We start from the raw sequence: 17997 nt of genomic DNA, 5'->3' as shown, positions 1-17997 counted from the left end.
CGAGAGTCCGGCGACGCGGATTTTTTTTTTTTTTTTGAGGAGGATGAAATAACCGGCCAATTAGCAATCTTATTGAAAATTTGTCAAGTTTTGCGGGGCCCGATAGATCTTTCCCAGGAAGTGAAAAAAGAAATTATTTTCTTGCTCCCCCCATCCTCCCCTCCCCAAGGTGGGCCTTTCCTTCGCTTCAATTATCCGCCCATCTATCTCGCACTTTTTAGAAATTAGCGCGACAAAAAAAATTTACGATTCTTTCTACTATGTCGTAATATAATTATTGGTTCACGAAATAATAGATTTAATAAATTTATAACATATTTAGAAAAATTAATTAATATTTAGAAAACTTTCAAAATCCTGTTTCTTGATGCAAAATTATCATAAAATATTTTTTTATATGTACAAGAAATCAATTATTTCTATTATATTTCATATTGTGTGACTGTAATTTATTTATAATTTTTAAAACATTTAAACAGAAAGAGAGAATAAGAGAGACAGAAAAAGAGAGAAAAGAAGATACAAGATGTATCTCAATTTATCAATTTTTTTCTACAAATTTATTATTCACATTACATCACTTGAATGATTATAGAATTAAAAAATGATGTCATCCCGAAATATTTTATAAAGGTTATAATTGGGAAAAACTTTTTCTTTACAAGCTATCTCTTTACTTGCTAGAGATACTTTATGAATATAAGACTGACACAAATATCGAATTATAAGAAGAATATTGAATTAGGCGAGATTGCTGTCGACGTTTGGCCGCCTCAAGGTCCTGCCAAATTATAGCAATAACAATCGTACGACAATATCGTATCTTCCAACCCTCTCTCCCTCGTCCCTCGATATGAATCCAATTTTCTGTCAGCGCAATTTCCAGCCGCGGGAACGGCGAGTCCCGGAAATAATTGTATTACTCTGTGGCACGACAGAAGTTAGAATTTAAACCACAAGGTCGCCGCTCACATCTCTCGAATTGTGTTTGCGGGCGACACAACTCCGGTATTTGAGAGAGAGGAGTAATCGATTTCTCTCTCTCACTTTCTTTGTGTCCGTGTGTCTTTCCCTCTCTATCTCTACCTCTCGGTAGGCCGCGAGAAAGCTCTCAGACAACCAAAACTTCGTTATCCAACGGTCCTCGGACTCTTCGCGATGACGCCACACAAAACGCTAATACTTGAGGAGTTCAGATATGTTTCGTAAAATTCTCTTGTTCTTTCCATTTCATTTACATTTTTTTCAAATATATGTAAATGAATAGAATTTGTGCAATATTAATGTCTTTATATATATATAAAATACATAAAGTATTTTAGAGTTAAAAAGGAATATGTTTAACTTGACAACTGCGCTTTTAAAATTAAATTTATTTCAAATTTATATTATATAATTTTTGCCTCTTTATGTGTGTGTATATATATGATTATAAAATCAGTATTTTTTTTTTTTTGAGATTTTATATAAATTTTTAAAACAATGTGTTATTTTATATTATATTAATTGAAGAATAAAACATAGAATTGGTTACAAATTGCACAAGAAAAAAAGCCTCATTTTGATAAGTAAATTATTAATTAATCACACTATAAATCTCACAATAACCGAATAACGTTTTAGCGTGATAACACATTGGCTCTTTAAAATTGGAGGTTCGTCAAGACCAATCGTTAACGTAGTTTATATTTGACGTCACATCTTTTATTCATCTTTTGAACCTCTGTATCATTGTTCTCTTTTACCTTGGAGTGTCATCGGCAATGGACGTATTATAAGCCGTCGTAGAATATATTTTTTGACGAGTTTTCCAGGAAGTGCGAGAAAGACAGGAAAGGCCCAATGCAAGTTTCCGAAGATTGACAAGGAGAAGGGGAAAGAGGGCGCGGAATAAACGCGAAGGGAACAAAAAGAGAGAGAGTTCGAAATAACAGCAAAGGAGGATGAAAGTAGAAGGTAGCGTAGATAGACGAGAAAGAGAGCGAGACTGACGGGTAAGAAGAAGGGAAGGAGAGGCGGAGAACGGAAACGAAAGGGGAATAAAAAGCTATTGAGGGGGACGAATAGAACGAAGAAGTGAAAAGGGGGATGCGCGGGATGGGATGAAAGAGAGAAACGAAGAGGCTAGACAGACAGAGGGAGAGACAACAGGGACAGAGGGGACGGAAGGGCGAGGGAAGTCGGAGCTCGCAGATAGGAGGGATGGGGCGGTGAGGAGAGGAGCGATCGGCGAACGGAAGAAGGAAAGGGGAAATGGAGAAAGAGGGAGAGAGGGCGGACAGTTGGCTGGCGTGAGGGAGTCGAAGGGTGCAGATGCGATGGAGAAAGAGGGCGGAAGGAAGGAAAGAGTGTGTTATCTTTGGCATGATAATTATATGTACATCATGAAACATGAAGTGCGAAAGCAAGACCTGTACATTTTTTCACGACACGCATAAGACCATGGGAAACATGACGCACGAGTGTATCCGTGGAAACGTCCCTGACATCGGATTTCCAGAGTCCGGGCGAATTTATACACGCGCTCGCGTGTAAACAGCGGAGAGGGTGAGGTGTGTATGTACCAGAAAGCTAGCCGGGGAAACTAGTTGCACACATTCGTCGTGGAATCGCACCGCTCGCGGGTAGGTAGGTAGGTAGGTAGGTAGGTAGGTAGGTAGGTAGGTAGATAGGTAGGTAGGTAGGTAGGTAGGTAGGTAGATAGAGGATAGAAATAGCAAGAGGATAAGAGAGAGAGAGAAGAAGAAGAGAAAGAGAGAGAGAGAGAGAGAGAGAAACACCCTGTATAGATATGTAGAGAGAAGGCGAAGAGGATGTGGAGGAGGCGGAGGAGGAAGAGGGGGACGCAAAGATTGGTGGTCTCCCTCTCGGCGACCACCCTCGACCGACCGTTCTCCATCCCCTTTCCCTCCCCCCTGCCACCCCCCCTTTCCTCCTCCGATCCAGCCGCTCGCCTCTCTCTACCCACCCCACGGCAAACCCGCGAACTGAGGACAAAAATCAATATGAACGTGTAGCCATTTCTCTTTAATCTGCCGCTTACTGGCTAGGAACCGAACCGAACTGCGTCGAACCAGAACCGGACTGGTCGGCGGCGGCCTCTTTCCAAGCTGGGCCGGCGCGCGCGAGCGAGCGAGCGAGCGGGCGGGCGGGCGGAGGGTACGCCGGTGGTGTGGATCCCTTCCTTTTCCCCTCGCCCCTTCACCGCCAGCACCGCCGCCGACGTTTTCGAGGCTATCGAAATTAGTACCTACCCGTCATCGGCTACGAAATGCGAGGAATTTTCGATACGAGTCCCCCGGCCTAACCCTCCGCGACCACTCTCCCTTTTCCCCTCCCCTCCCCTCCCTCCCCCCGCCTCACCCATCATCCCCAACCGCCCCTGCTTTCCCGCCAATTCTCCTGCAGTCACCTCGACCAACTTTTTCGTATTCCCCTACGCACACGTGGGAAACGGGAGGATGATAACACGGACGCGCGGATCTGGGGTGATTGAACCTTCCCGTATTTTTAGACAATACGACAGTTTTCGGGGGACATTACAAATATTTTTGAGACACGACTCTCAAGTTCTTCGAATTTGCTCGAAATTTTAGACCGGTCAAGAGATGCGAAATCTCAATTGGGCGAATAAATTTTCAGACGGAAGGAAAAATGCACGATCGAGATTATAAGAGTATATAAAAAAATATTTTTATATTAATTTTGCAAATAAATTTCATTATTTCCGTATCTAGGTTGGCGTTCTTAAGTCTCATTTAATAATCGTCATGCTTCGCGCGCCTATCGCCCATGTATGATGACGTTCTAGAGAAATCTTTTTTTTTTTCATTTATTTTTTTCTATTTATTTTTTTTTATCTCGATACAATACAATAATGAATAATTTATTTTAATAAATACACGCGCGCGAGAGTGAGCCGACATTTGAATGATGGCGATGCATTTGTATTCGAGCGCAGGCGTCGCGGATTAAAATCTCGAATTTCGCTTTAACGTGTGATTTCTAAGTTTGTGCTATGCGATATATTTTCGTCGAAAGAAATCTCGACTTCAACTTAATCGGGAAATTTAATTGGGATATTATTAGGCGTTTCGAGGACATTTGGTCCGTGTTTCATTAAATACATATTCATTGCGCAGCGTATTTAAATTATGATTAAAATCTCTTGTGTGATATATTAATTACTATATGTTAATTAAACACAAGTCTTCTCGATTTGGAAATAATATCTACAAAAATAGATAAATTGATAAAGATATATATATATTTTTTTTTTCATGTGACATTTGAATTTTTGAAGGATTGTTTCTTTGAAACTTTCGGCCTGTGCTTTGCCAGTCGATAATTCTCGCGATTCAGGAAAAGAATCACAATCGTGTCGTAAAGCGCCGAGACTCGATACTCAACAGGCTCGTGAAATCAGCAATTCGGAGGAGCGGCTTTACGTTTGGCACGAACACGAGCCGGCACAATTCTATTCGCGCGCTATTTGATCGCCGGCGGTTTCGCGAACCGCGCAAAGCGACGAACTACTATCACGCTGCTTTCACGTGTCACCTGTCAACCCTTTAATCCTTAACTCAAAGGTGTAGTGGTAAATGGAAAAAAAAAAGATTGAGAGTTCAGGACTTTTTTTATCCCGAGATATTTACACATCTGAGGTAGTTTCGAAGAACGCGTAAACATCATCTCTTTGATTAACAATTAAAACTTAATTAAGGAAGTTATCGAAAATTATAGAAGATGATAATTTTCTTTTTCTCCTTTTATTTTGATTTTAAACTTTGATTTTAAAAATACAGAAAAATACGCGTGAATGTCGCCGGATCTAATGCATCGGATCGATGGAAGTCGTATATGCTTTCCCATCTCGACGTTGTCATTGTTTTTCGCGCAGTCGCGCGATGTTCCCTACAAAAATACCATCTCGTCGATTAATTATCTCACGTATTTGCGTCGTGTGGGGGGGTCCGTTTACCGCTGCAATATTCAAAGCTCGAAGCTCAACCGCCGCGAGAGTTTCGTGATCGCGCGATTACGTGGTGGAGACACACCGATCGCAACCCCACCGAGCGACCCGCATATAGATTATTGATCAGGTAACGGGGGGAGGGGAGGAGGGGGTATTTTTGGAGAGCTAACTATTTTAGAGTGATCGCGCTGTTCTTCCTTTGTACCGTCCGCTTTTCGAGACGCGCAAAATCGTGCCCGTCATCGCGTGTATCATCGTATATATGACAATGGAAAATTCACGCGACCATTTTAAAAATACAGAAAAATACGCGTGAATGTCGCCGGATCTAATGCATCGGATCGATGGAAGTCGTATATGCTTTCCCATCTCGACGTTGTCATTGTTTTTCGCGCAGTCGCGCGATGTTCCCTACAAAAATACCATCTCGTCGATTAATTATCTCACGTATTTGCGTCGTGTGTGCCCGGCGGCTTTTTACAAAATCATCCGGCGAATCGGCTCGTTAAGGATGCACACACCATGGCAACTTTTAATCTCTCTCGCGACTTTAACGCATTTTTCATCTCGCGGCTGGGCGCTAGTTATCGCGCGGTTTTTTCCTTTAACGATCGCCGCCCGGAAGATTTATTTCGCGGGGGGGGGAAGAGGCAGGGGAATCGGGGGGGCGCGATTACGTGGTGGACACACACCGATCGCAACCCCACCGAGCGACCCGCATATAGATTATTGATCAGGTAACGGGGGGAGGGGAGGAGGGGGTATTTTTGGAGAGCTAACTATTTTAGAGTGATCGCGCTGTTCTTCCTTTGTACCGTCCGCTTTTCGAGACGCGCAAAATCGTGCCCGTCATCGCGTGTATCATATATATGACAATGGAAAATTCACGCGACCCACTTCGCCGCGCGTGTTTATCGCCCCCGTCTGATATCATATAAAAATCTCTCGCTATCCTGAAAGATTCACGTGGAAGGACTCCTCCAACGGAAAAAAAAAAACAAAAACGAATGTGTCCCCGGTGCAGAGAAAAATTCACCCCCTCGTTTCAACTTTCTTTCTAGAATCAATTTTATTCTTTTTCAAATCTTTTCGCGAATCTCTAGATCTCTAAAAAATTGAGATTACAATAATTTTTTTTTAAATATAGTATCTACTTTTTTTTTAGCTATATATTAGCTTAAGCAGACCGTTTTGGGGTGAAAAAATTAACGTTCGACGTAGCCACGCCGCTTCCTCGGCCGGGGTGGCTGGGCTGGACCGGATCTCGAGATTTATACGTTGGCGATACGCAGCTGTGCTATGCTCAGAACACGGGGAGCTTACGCCGAGCTTCGTGCTTGCTGCGCGGGTTACGCGGACAGCAGCTCGCCCTACGGTGCCGTCGGTACTACATATAGATTATTGATCAGGCAATAACTCAAGGACTAGTTGGGGTGCATATTACCGTCGGGCGGGGGAGGGAATGGGGGCCGAGAGGTGGAAGCGCAACGCTTCGATGTTGCCGTATGCGACGGTTATGCTAATTAAAGGCAGCCTTTCGGCTGGAAATGGCCGCGACTAGGACTGGGGGATCATTATGAACACATGCGGCTGTGTTTTGGGAAATTAGATTGGCCGAAAGTGGAAGAAGTGTGTCATATTCTGGCGAAAGTTAAACTCACTCACGTATACGAAACATTGTAATTAGATCAACAATTAGTGATATATATAAGGTGCTATTTTGAATAATTAATCAATATTTTATTGTTTTACAAATGGATACCTTAATCTTTTCTCCATCTTTTCGTTATATTTAAAGAAAATTTAAATGTCCCGAAATTATTTTAATATATAATTTGGAAAGAAATTTTCAAAGAGAAAGTGTAATCGGGTTCTAATAATTTTTTTTCTCTTACATTTTTTTTTTTTTTTTTTTTTTTATTTGGATATGCATTATTGATTAACATTGATTATTGATTCGATTTTATTAATTGAACTTTGAAATCGACGCGCTTAAAATATCAGAAACATGATACTTTTCTCTTTCGCTGTCACCCGCGAAACGCGTCATACAAGATGATCGAATGATGAATGACTTACGAGGCTATGAATTAGAATTGTATGATGTTTCTTCAATTTTGAAATCAGCTGCCAATATCGGCGAACAGTGATCCTATCGACAGGACGTTTGCGAATAAATCCCTATCGAGAAGGGAATTAATATCTGTCGAACGTTCTACTTTACCAAAACTGGGCCAAAACAGATCCTGCAACGAGGTATAAAATAGTGATCTCCTCTCTATTTAATATGGACTACATTATAATTTCATATGCATTATGATGGAAATTATTTCGGTTTATATAAAAAACTAGATCTCAATTTTTTTATTAAAAATAATTAATTATAAATAAAAAAAGACGATATACATCTTTATATATGTTATTTTCCATTTTTCCAAAATATTTTCTCAAGAGTATATTTTATTTCCATAAAATTAATACAGTGATGAACAAGGATTTACGAGACTCGTTGTACATATTTGAAATCGCGCGTAGAAAATTAAATATTAAGCATTACCGTATTTGCGTCTCTTTATTTCTCTCTCTCTCTCTCTCTCTCTCTCTCTTCCTTGTCAGAAATGAAAAATAACTCGTCTAACGGCGCATGCGGCGGATTTCTGTTATTAATGAGATTACGTAAGTCTCTTATCCAACATAAAATTATTAAGCGGAATATGTCTTGATTATGTAAGGGGCCGTAACGTACGCAGAGCGCGAGGAGGGACGAGGATTATCACGTTTTAATACGAGCTTAAGCAAACGCGCGCTTCTGAGATTTCGCGTTTGTTGTCGACGCGAGCTTTTTTTCTCTCCTCAAATGTTTCGCAGATCGCGAAATCGTCGAATATTAATCATTGGTCGGCGATCGAGAAATTCGATTTCTCCCCGTACAAATCGCACGATTTGTCCATTAAATCCCGAGCGCTCGGTGGTGTCAAAGGGGTGAGACAGGAGGGGAGGGGAAGAGGGTGACTCCTTCGCGCGTTTCGCCGTCCGCGAAAGCGCCGATACTTATTGTGCGATCCGCGCGAGAGAGCTTACTTCACGAAGACTTAAAGTGCACCGACGATTTCCACTTTGCAAAGCAATGCATCCGCCGCGGCCAATCGATAAGCCGCCACTTCGCGATAAGACGAAGTACAGGCTGAGACTTGAGGAGGGTAGTCGCCGGAAAACTGTACGTACCGGGTGAGCCAGAAAATACACGCAGCTAAGAGCTTATCATTCTCTTTAACAATTCGTGCTCAAATTTTTTGGAAGAAAAAATTTAATCTCCGGCAAAAAAGTGGGAGATTAAATTATTGATAAATTTTTATCGTCTGATTAATCTAATATGGATTCTAATTATTCTGTACTTGTCAATAATAGATAACCAGGGAATTTAAGAAATTAAATAGAATCGATGGAGGGACATTTGCGTCAATTTTTTAGAGATCTGAAAAATTTGGAGGAGAGAAATCTGGGAATCGAAAGATTTCTCAAAGTGAAACTTTTTCTTGGGATTTACGAACATTTGCAAGTCCAGACTTCAAAATTTGCGAAGTTTCAAAGAATCTAAGAATTCAACATTTTTAAGAATATAAACAGTTTAGAATTGGAACGTTTAAAGTAGGGGGCATTTCGGAATCGCAGAATCTCAAGAACCGTTTGGAACGTGTCCCGTGACATATATATTTTTTGAGTACCCTGTAAACGCACCTGTTAGCGAAGAGCTTGCGAATATATATAGACGCAATTTTATAAACCTAAAGCATATTCCTGGAGCGCGGGCGAAGCCACTAGAAGACTAAGAGGATTCCCTTTTCCGAAAAAAGCAGACTAGCGAATGGACGAGAAGTGACGACGGGGATAAGCAGCCGAGGAAGGCAAGCGGGGGGGGGGGGAGGGAGTGAGGGAGTGAGGGAGCAAGGAAGGAGTTGCGGGGGATGATGTCCGAGTTGCGAGCGACAAGAGCCTTTCTTCCTTTACCGTGGCATTTTCCATAAGTGGATCGTTACGTCGATCCTCCGAGCACATTGAAAGAGAAAGAGAAAAAAGGAGAAGATTCAAAGAGGAATTGATGCAAGCAGCGTTCGCGAAAGAATAAAATAAGGAATAACTCCTAATAAAAATACACGGACGCGAGTTATGCCGGATACGTGCGGAGAGCTTGAAATAATACGTTACCCTTTGACGGATTAGGACACCTCTGCGAAAAAGAGTTCGTGATGTATCTGAGAAAATATTCTGGACCGTCTGTAGGATGGAAGTCTGGGATAAAAAAAGAGCGCAGAATAATTAAAGATATTTTTTAAAAATTAAAATTATTTCCGATTGTGTGCATAATAAAAGATTCGAAAGAGTAATATTATTTAATAAATATACATATTTGATTTTTATATTAATTCATATAAAACATATTTTAATAAATAGAGAACAAAAAATTGTTCAAATATTGTGAAATTTTTTTGTAGACATCGAAATAATCTCAGTCATTATTAATCTAAATTATTAAGAAACATGTGCCAAGTTAAACTCAAATTGCAATAAATAACTACGGCTGTATACATACACGTCATTAAATTGTTTGATTTGTTTAATAAAATAGCGCAGTTTGCAATAACGCGCGTGATTTTCGATACGCGTATTGCCTTTTTTATTTTAGCAATAATTACATTCCGCGCTTGATTGACTTTGCCAGCAATCATTGAAATTTCATTTTCCACGAGCACGACATACGTGAAAAATCGTCGATTCGACTAATTATCTGTATAACTGTATAAACAAAGCTAATATAAAGGACGTTATTTGCGAGATTTTGGAATGAGATTCACGTATGTGATGGAGGTCAAGAATAATTTATTTATATTTCTCTCTCTATCGCATACTCTTTCAAATTTGGCAACAACTTATTATGTGTGTCCGAATGAAAATTTGCCATCGATCGATCGATTTCGAGTATTTATTCTCAAATTTATCTACGCTCGCGTTATCGATCGATCTCTTTCTGGCTATTCGTTCACTTGTTCGTTGATGAGAAATTATTAATCAACCCCTTATTCCGTGAAAAATCCACATCAATTTGACGGTACGTTTTCGATATCTCACTTAGCTCTCTTTACGAAAAAGAATGATGAACGTCACCCTATCTGTATCAAATTATCGGTTTGTTGAAGCGCGACATTGCCGAATGCATTTGTGTGTGTGCAACTGGAGAAAGGTCTTGTGTATTATTATGCATCCTCCGATAGCGGTGAATTAAACGATCTTGATTGATACCTGATATATCTCTTCGAGAAACGGTTGGTCATTAGTCCATTTATTTCAATATCCGGATCACTCGGCGCTATTGTTTTATTCCGCGAAATTATGTGGCGAGAATGAATCGCCACTTGATCGAAGAACATTCGCCGAATACCTCGCGAACTGTCACTCGCGCGACAAAAACCGCAAAAAACGCTTCTTTGAAAATAGATGCAAATTTTGAAAAAAATTGATTTTGTTCAAAAAAGTTTCTCACAAATATATCATATAATGTTTTTATTCTTTCGTTCTAAATTGGTTACTAGATTTACGTAAATACATGAATGTTACTTCTCTTTCTCGAGAACTTCCAGCGCATTTATTTAGTGGAGCACGAGAGTGAAAAATCGCTCGTATCTCGTCTGCGACGTTTGTTCCTCGGATTATACACACGCGACGCGACGACGAAAATCGACGAAAATCGACGAAAATGGATGGGCATCAAGGATGTATTCCCGAGAATGTCCCCGATAAACTAATGCCCCCCCGATTTCCCGACTTTCGGTGTGATTTAGTAAAGACATCCCGCGACTACGGAATATTTTGCAACTTTCAGGGACTGGCTCTTTCAAATATAACTACATACATTTATTAGCTATTAAAAACTTTGTTCTGATTTTTAAAAAAATTGAAAATCTGAATAATGATAAAATATACGAACAGAAATGCCAATTGCATGGTTAAATATATTTGGCATGATTTTTGCTATTTGTGATGAAAAATTATGTTTGTCATATCTAGGAGAGATGTCGGATGATTTAAAAAATGTTATTTAAGCATCGTTTCTATATATATTTACGTCAGAGAGTAATCGCAAATGGATGAGAAAATGAGGAGCTGCAAAGTTAAAAACATTTCATCTTATTCGATACTATTCGATACTCTGTGTCTTAGCAGTTTCCAATCATCTCCCTCTCTCCTTCGTCTCATTCGATATCTAGAAAACACGGAGGATCTTCTAAAGGCATTAGCGACTTTCGAGACCGATTTTAAAGCGGTGACAAGCACCTCGTACCACCGAACTTAACCGCTACCCCCAGTTTCTTACCCCCATACGAATGAGAAGACAACACTTTGTTATCGAAGAATTGATCTTATTAAGCAGCGCTTCGGTTTCGTTCCCAAAACTTTTTGCCGGACATCCCTCGATTTTCTCACGAGGTTCTACGAATCTTTTCTTCTCCTTTCCTCCGGATAAAAATGTCTGTTCATTCTTATTTAACTCTTAATTATAAAATAATACAAATTATAATATTTCTCCTATTTTTACTATCTTCTTAATGTAAGATTAGAAACAAAGTTATAATCAATAAGATATTCAGTGTGATTTTTTATGAAACAAATATTGTTCTCAAAGAAAATTATTCCATTAAATTTTGAAATGGAAAATAAAATTTTGATATAAATCAAAATTTTTTCTTTCGATTATTCTTACTTTTATAAACATATAGAGCAGCAATTAAAAAATAATTAAAAATATTGTAACTGAACCACACATTATTTTACATAGCTCAAGTTTATTACAGAATCTGTTAATTACGCTATTATAAGATAATTCTTTGAGAGATCTATAGTAAAATAAAATTATTTAAATCGACATATATGACGCGATGTGAAGGAGATAGGGGAGGGAGAGGGAGGGGGGGACGAGAGTTAATGCGGAAAGTGCATTACACGGGTGGGCGTGCGACTGACAAGACAAGTGTGTCGAATTACGGCGAAATCTTTAAACGATGTTGGATCAAAAGACGCGTCTAGTAGGATAGCAATTAGTTTCATTAGTAACGCGTTAATTAGCTCCGCGGAGATGTTTAGACGGGCGCTGCGGAGGCGCCCATTCCCATCTAGCCGGCTCTAAAGATCCTGCCGAATCTCGCCCTCGGGGGACCGGATCTTACCTCGCAAAATAAAGCCGGCGTAGGATATCGCGAACTTGGGGAAGGAGGGGCGGAAATGTTGCTGCCCCCGTTTTGCTTTTACTCTTTTGCGACAATGAGACGGAGTAAATACACCGCCCTTACGTTTCTTCGGCGAGAGTATCTCTGAAAATTATTTCGTGACTGTAATATGTCATCGCTCGCGAGGAAAGACTTTTTTGCATCATCTCTGACGAATCGTGACGTTCGGTCATTCGTCGATACTTGTGATGTAATTACAGTGCGACGCAAGTTCTGAACTTTTGATTGAGTGTCTTATGCGAACTTTTTGGAACCTCGAGAAATGTTGAAGATGTCGAATTTAAGTAATTATCACAAAGAGAAATTCTTCATTGATGCGCGAAGCGTTTTGACATCTTATTTTCACAGACAAACAAAAAAATTGATAAATATAAACAGCTGATATTAATTATCCAAAGGATCCTGTGCGTGATATGCGTGTTATCGAGAGGAATTTCTCCGAGAGGAATTCTGATGACGGAGGCTCAGCCAATAACGGACAACAACTCGGTGATAGCGATGAAAAAATAAGGGGCGGGAAAAATGAAAGGGAAGAAAAAGGCCGATCGCGCCAGCCTGCGAGATGCCGCCCCTTTCATGCATAAATCAGACAACATGGCGGGAACGAGCGAGTTCTACGTCGAAGCAGCTGAGATGGGTAATCTCGTCGCGCTTCTCGGCGACTCTCTCTCTCTCTCTCTCTCTCTCTCTCTCTATTTTTCTCTCTCATTGAAATTCTACGCTAAATTTCAATCCGCGCCGAACAAAAGCCGTCGTATCTCCTCCCCTCCCCCTCTCCCTCTTTTCAGCCGTCACCCCCTTGTTTCATTTCATCGAAGCCTTTCAACGTCGCCGGACAATAAATACTTGAACCGCGAGAGCGTCAAGGAAGCGTACGAAAATCATGTAAAAAGAATCGAGCCTTTTTTGGGATCATGTGAGGGTGGCAGAAAGGAAAAGAGCACTCGTTGCCTTAAAAAAAGACGGTCCTTATCTGTCGCGTCATCTTTTTTTTATCTCTTGGACAATCCTTCTTTATATCAAAATATTAATATAATTAATATAATTAATATAATTAATTATTAATATAATTAATTATTAATATGATTAATATGATGTACTATTATTATTAGCAATTATACGATACATATCTTTACATATACTAATACTATTGAGATTTAAAATCTCTCAGATTTTTTTCAAGGTCGTCAACTTTTGACGTATGCGAAATAAAACGTGCTTTTAAGGGTTGTGGATTTAATAGATGCCGTGAAAAGGAGGGGAAGAAAGCTTTCTCTCTCTCTCTTTCTCTCTCTCTCTCTCTCTCTCTTTCTCTCTCCCTATCTATCGCGGACATTGAAAATCTAACGTCGTTTTCCCCAGATTTAATTAGGTACGCCCAATGTATTCATCCTATCCGTATATATATATAAACCGATACCACAGCGTTCGATATTGGAGGGTAACGGACGTTAGGGATGCATCGCGAATAGGAGAGAGGCGAGAGAGGGCCTTAAAGGACTTCAGGCAGATGAAAAGAAAGACAGAGAAGAAGAGATATCATAGACATACAGGGTGTGTGTAGAATTATCATTTTTTTCAGCTGCGAAATTAATATATAGGATCAACTTGAAAACTGAAAAACTTGTTCAAAAATTATTCAATTGATGTATAAATTCAAAGTTTTTTCTGTTTTTCTGGAATCTTAAGAGAGCAAATTAATAGTGATTAGAATTCCAAGATTCCAAGATTCAATGATGCAAACATTCAAAATTTAACTGAATTTATTTAACTGAAAGATAACGAAATTGTAATAAAATTTTATAAATTATTATTAAATTTAATCAATAGATGCCTAATTATTTAAGCTTTTATTATATTAAACTTGTGAATATAACAAGTCTTGCATTGTTTACAAATTATTTCAAATATATATACAAAATTTTACAAAAATTTTATACCAATTCGGAATAAATGAAAATTTCAAATTTTCCCTTTAATTTTAATCTGCGAATCCCAGGGATACGTAATTCGATAAGTTTATATCAATTCGTCGTTCAAATATTTAGAACCCGATATATAAATTTGAGAATATTCAACTTTGCAAGTTTATTCAAGATCCCGCGCGAGGGGAGTGCCCGGTTCCGGGACACACTGTATATACGCATACGTTGGTCCAGACGTCGTATCCGCCTCGGAGAGAGAGGAGAGAAAATGGGGAAGATGAGGATAGCGGAAATGGACCGTTGCCTGGAGCTCCGAGTCCCTATGTCCGCGATATAGCGGAGTCTCGAGGCACCGAATCGAGATGGGTACAGAAGGAGCAGGAGGGAAAGGGCCCGACTTTTGTACACGTCAGATTGAAATTTAGCGTGGGATTTCAATGAACCGCCCAAGTAAGCGAGATTACTTTCCGTCAACTGATACTTTTGCGACGTGTATTCGCGTTTCGCGAGGACTCTCAGGACGATGACGCATCGATCTCGATTCTCCATTTTTTTCCCTTGGTTCTTTTTCTTTCATTTTTTTTTTTTCGAGTTTTCGGCAGTGTCTCCGTTCCCCTGCACGAAGCCGCGTTCAATCAGCGAGAGCTCCGGCGGATTTGTTGTTTCCGAAAGTTCAGATCAGAACTCGCTCGCTGCCGCTTAATTCGGCAGAAAACTCGGTCGCTCTCGCGAGAGCAAACCCGCGATCTTCCCCGGCTGAATAATAATAATATCCAAACCAACGAACCGATCCGCGCGTTGTGTTCTGAAACTTTCTTGTATTCCGAGAATTCTTGATAAATTTGCAGTTAGCTTTTTCACAGAAAATGAAATCGTAATATGAGCATAGGAATATTTAACGAAATTTGTTTACGAATCTTCATCATCTTTTCACCATCCTTTTGACTATTAATTTCTACTTTAATAGATTCTTGCAATTTTTTATCAAAATTTGAAGCTTGCGTTCCCAAATATCATTTTACCGGCAAAAGGGATCGTTTTTAAAGTTATAATCGAATGTCCAACTTTTGGAATCAGATCTGAATAAAATACTTTCTGATCTCTATCTTTTTGATTAAGCGAACGAATGAAAATATTAGTCAAAGAGCAAAATGTGCAGACATGAAATGCATATCGAGTTCCATAAATACGTCTATAAATTCAATCACGATGGATTGGTTTAAAAATCTATCGCAAGTCTCGTCAATTAATCTATCGAACCGATCGGTTCCAAGTGTCGTAATCGAGAGAGAAGGAAAGAGAGAGACGCGATTTCTTCTCGAATTTATTCAAAATTCACGTCTGTTGGCTCTTGAGAATCTCCGCAAGAGACTTCGATTAGGATCGCATATTATTTAACAATCCACTAGAACGGATTATATTGATATAAAGCGAGGGGCCGATTAATTAATTCGATTGTGCCGGATAAAGGCGAGCTATTCGTCATTTAATCATCGAGACATCCTGCTTCGGCTGCAAGTCAAATTCGGATCTATGCCGTCCGTCTTTCGATCGTCGAATTAAAAAGGAAGTTGAATGTAAAATTTAAATTCTGACTTAAACTCTCGTAAAATGTGACGATGACTTTGTAAAAAACGCTCGTTCGCATTCGAGGAAAATCTAAAGAGGATAAAAATGATAAATTAACGAAAAATGATAGACATCACGTTTTATCAGGACTTAGGATTTCATTTGAAAAAAATTTAATAATTAATTCAAGCGTTTTATATGCGAGTTCATTTGATGTTCCCTCGATATACGATTTCGAGGAAACTCGACAGCGAAGATGCTTATAATAAATTTATGGAGCGCTCCGAAACTCTGCGATATTATTGTAGATACGACGAATAACGTCGCCGAGAAATCACCGAGATATTCTCATTTTCCCGCTTTACTCTTGTACATGATAACGTATTCCCGCAAACAAGTTTAACGGTAACGCTATTAAGGCAATGCTCGAAAAACCGCGGATCGACATCCAAATTGATGGAATCTATCAATCCCAACACGCCGAGTAAGAGAGCTCTTTAAAGTCTCATGTCGAACAGCTGCCGTCATTATTAATTTTGTTCGGTTCAATGATGGAAATTCGTGACCCAATTTGTACTTGAGAATTATTAAAGGACTATAGGAAGAAGTTTGCATTATTCTTTTTCGTAGATTGAAAAATACAAAAGAAACGTTAAAAGCACTCTAAATTATAATTTCGCTTGAATGTTTCATCCGACAAACGGAATTAACAAATATCCGAAATGAGATAATGAATAATAATGATAAGAAGATGGTATCTTGTTCATTGTGTTATCGATGAAGATTGTTTAATGTCAAACACACGGAAAGAAATGAAAAGAACGACGGAAGAAACAGTGGCGCGGATTAATGAGAGCGATTAATTACTATTATTAATGATGAATTTTATATTACCATAGGAGTTGTGAAACTGCGGATGGTGCGAGTCGATCCCGGTTCCTGGATGGTGCATGTCCAGCATAGCGTCCGGCTCACCTCCGCTCTCAGAGCAGTTGCTCAGGGCTAAAACCAAACCGATAGACACACACCTTGCGTTTACACTTGTCATCAGTCTTACATCTGATATCGTCGAGAACCATTTAGCCCGCGTTTATAATTTCTTTCTCTGTTTTTTTGCTCCTGAAATCTACCGTCCCGTCCCTTCCTTCTCTCGCTCGCATTTGCAAATTTCGAATTAGACACGACGATTGTACAACAATATAATTGTAATTGTCAAAGGAACGATCTCTATGTGAAACTCGACTCGAGTTTAGGAGCACGAGATTCGCGCACAAATGTAGGCAAAATGAAGTAGAATAAAACGGTTCAGGTAAGATTCGAAAATCCGATAAGTTTCAGAAATTTAACAAGTCACGAATTTAAAGATTCGGGAACTCGAAATTCAAAAATCTAAGAAATCAAGAACTTCAAAGATTCAAACATCTAGGAATATGTCCTCTCTGAAACCGGAAATTTCTTACTTGAAGATCCATTTGGAGAAATTCTCCGAATTTAACATCGTTGAATTTTTAAATTACAAAGGATGCGTTTCTATTTTGCGAGCCAGAAAAGGAACGGCGTGTAAAAAAAAAGAGTCATTCGGACGACGATCGAAAAAAAGTAGTGATATCGTTCCCGAAAATGACAAGAATTCGGCGCTGTATTTCGTTAAGATTGAACCCATGTGTGCACTCTCTTTTCTTTTTGCACAATGGAACAAAAAATACAAGATCACAAAATGGAAAAAGCACACACATTTCAAGAAAGAAATCATAAAACATAAGACAGGGCATCTCACATTGACTTAAGATTCATGTAACTTATGATAAAACTAAAGTAAAACTAAAATGTAATTAACGGTGGCGGTATCTTTGTCGAGCCGATCAATCATGTTTGTTGACATATTGGAGAAGAAGGCAGGAATATCAGATAACGCGCAGAAATTTGAAACATCGAGATTTTAATCTTTTTTTCAAGAAAATATGAGAAAATCTTTAATGTATATATAAAAAAAAATCTTCGTAATTTATTATTTATTATATATAAGTTTATAAATTATTATTTCGAGATCTATGCTAAACTCAAAAATATAACAAATGTCTCAACTTCTATTAAAATGTGCTTTCTTAAATTCGCATTGAATCCACATGCGTCGTTAATGAAATAATAATCGAATAATATAAATTCGACCGTCAAAGATATTGCCACGTCGAGCTCTATGAATTTTAAGCGCTTGAGTATCACAAAAAAATATTTGTTGGGAAGAGCG

The 17997-nt window shown here is 39.1% G+C and overlaps 1 protein-coding gene across 1 annotated transcript in view; it reads right to left on the bottom strand.

Annotated features, from left to right (window-relative positions):
• LOC115241870 (hepatocyte nuclear factor 6) overlaps nucleotides 1-17997 on the bottom strand; it is a 71609-nt gene that overhangs the window by 41951 nt on the left and 11661 nt on the right. The window contains exon 2 of the mRNA XM_029817814.1: nucleotides 16644-16751. Within this exon, the coding sequence (XP_029673674.1) occupies nucleotides 16644-16751 (108 nt within the window). The remainder of the gene's footprint in view (nucleotides 1-16643; nucleotides 16752-17997) is intronic.

This window comes from Formica exsecta, unplaced genomic scaffold, assembly GCF_003651465.1.
Source record: "Formica exsecta isolate Colony F162 unplaced genomic scaffold, ASM365146v1 scaffold120, whole genome shotgun sequence".
Classification (NCBI taxonomy): Eukaryota; Metazoa; Arthropoda; class Insecta; order Hymenoptera; family Formicidae; genus Formica; species Formica exsecta.
Note: the sequence above shows the minus strand (reverse complement) of the source record. Positions and strands in the feature narration are given on the sequence as shown.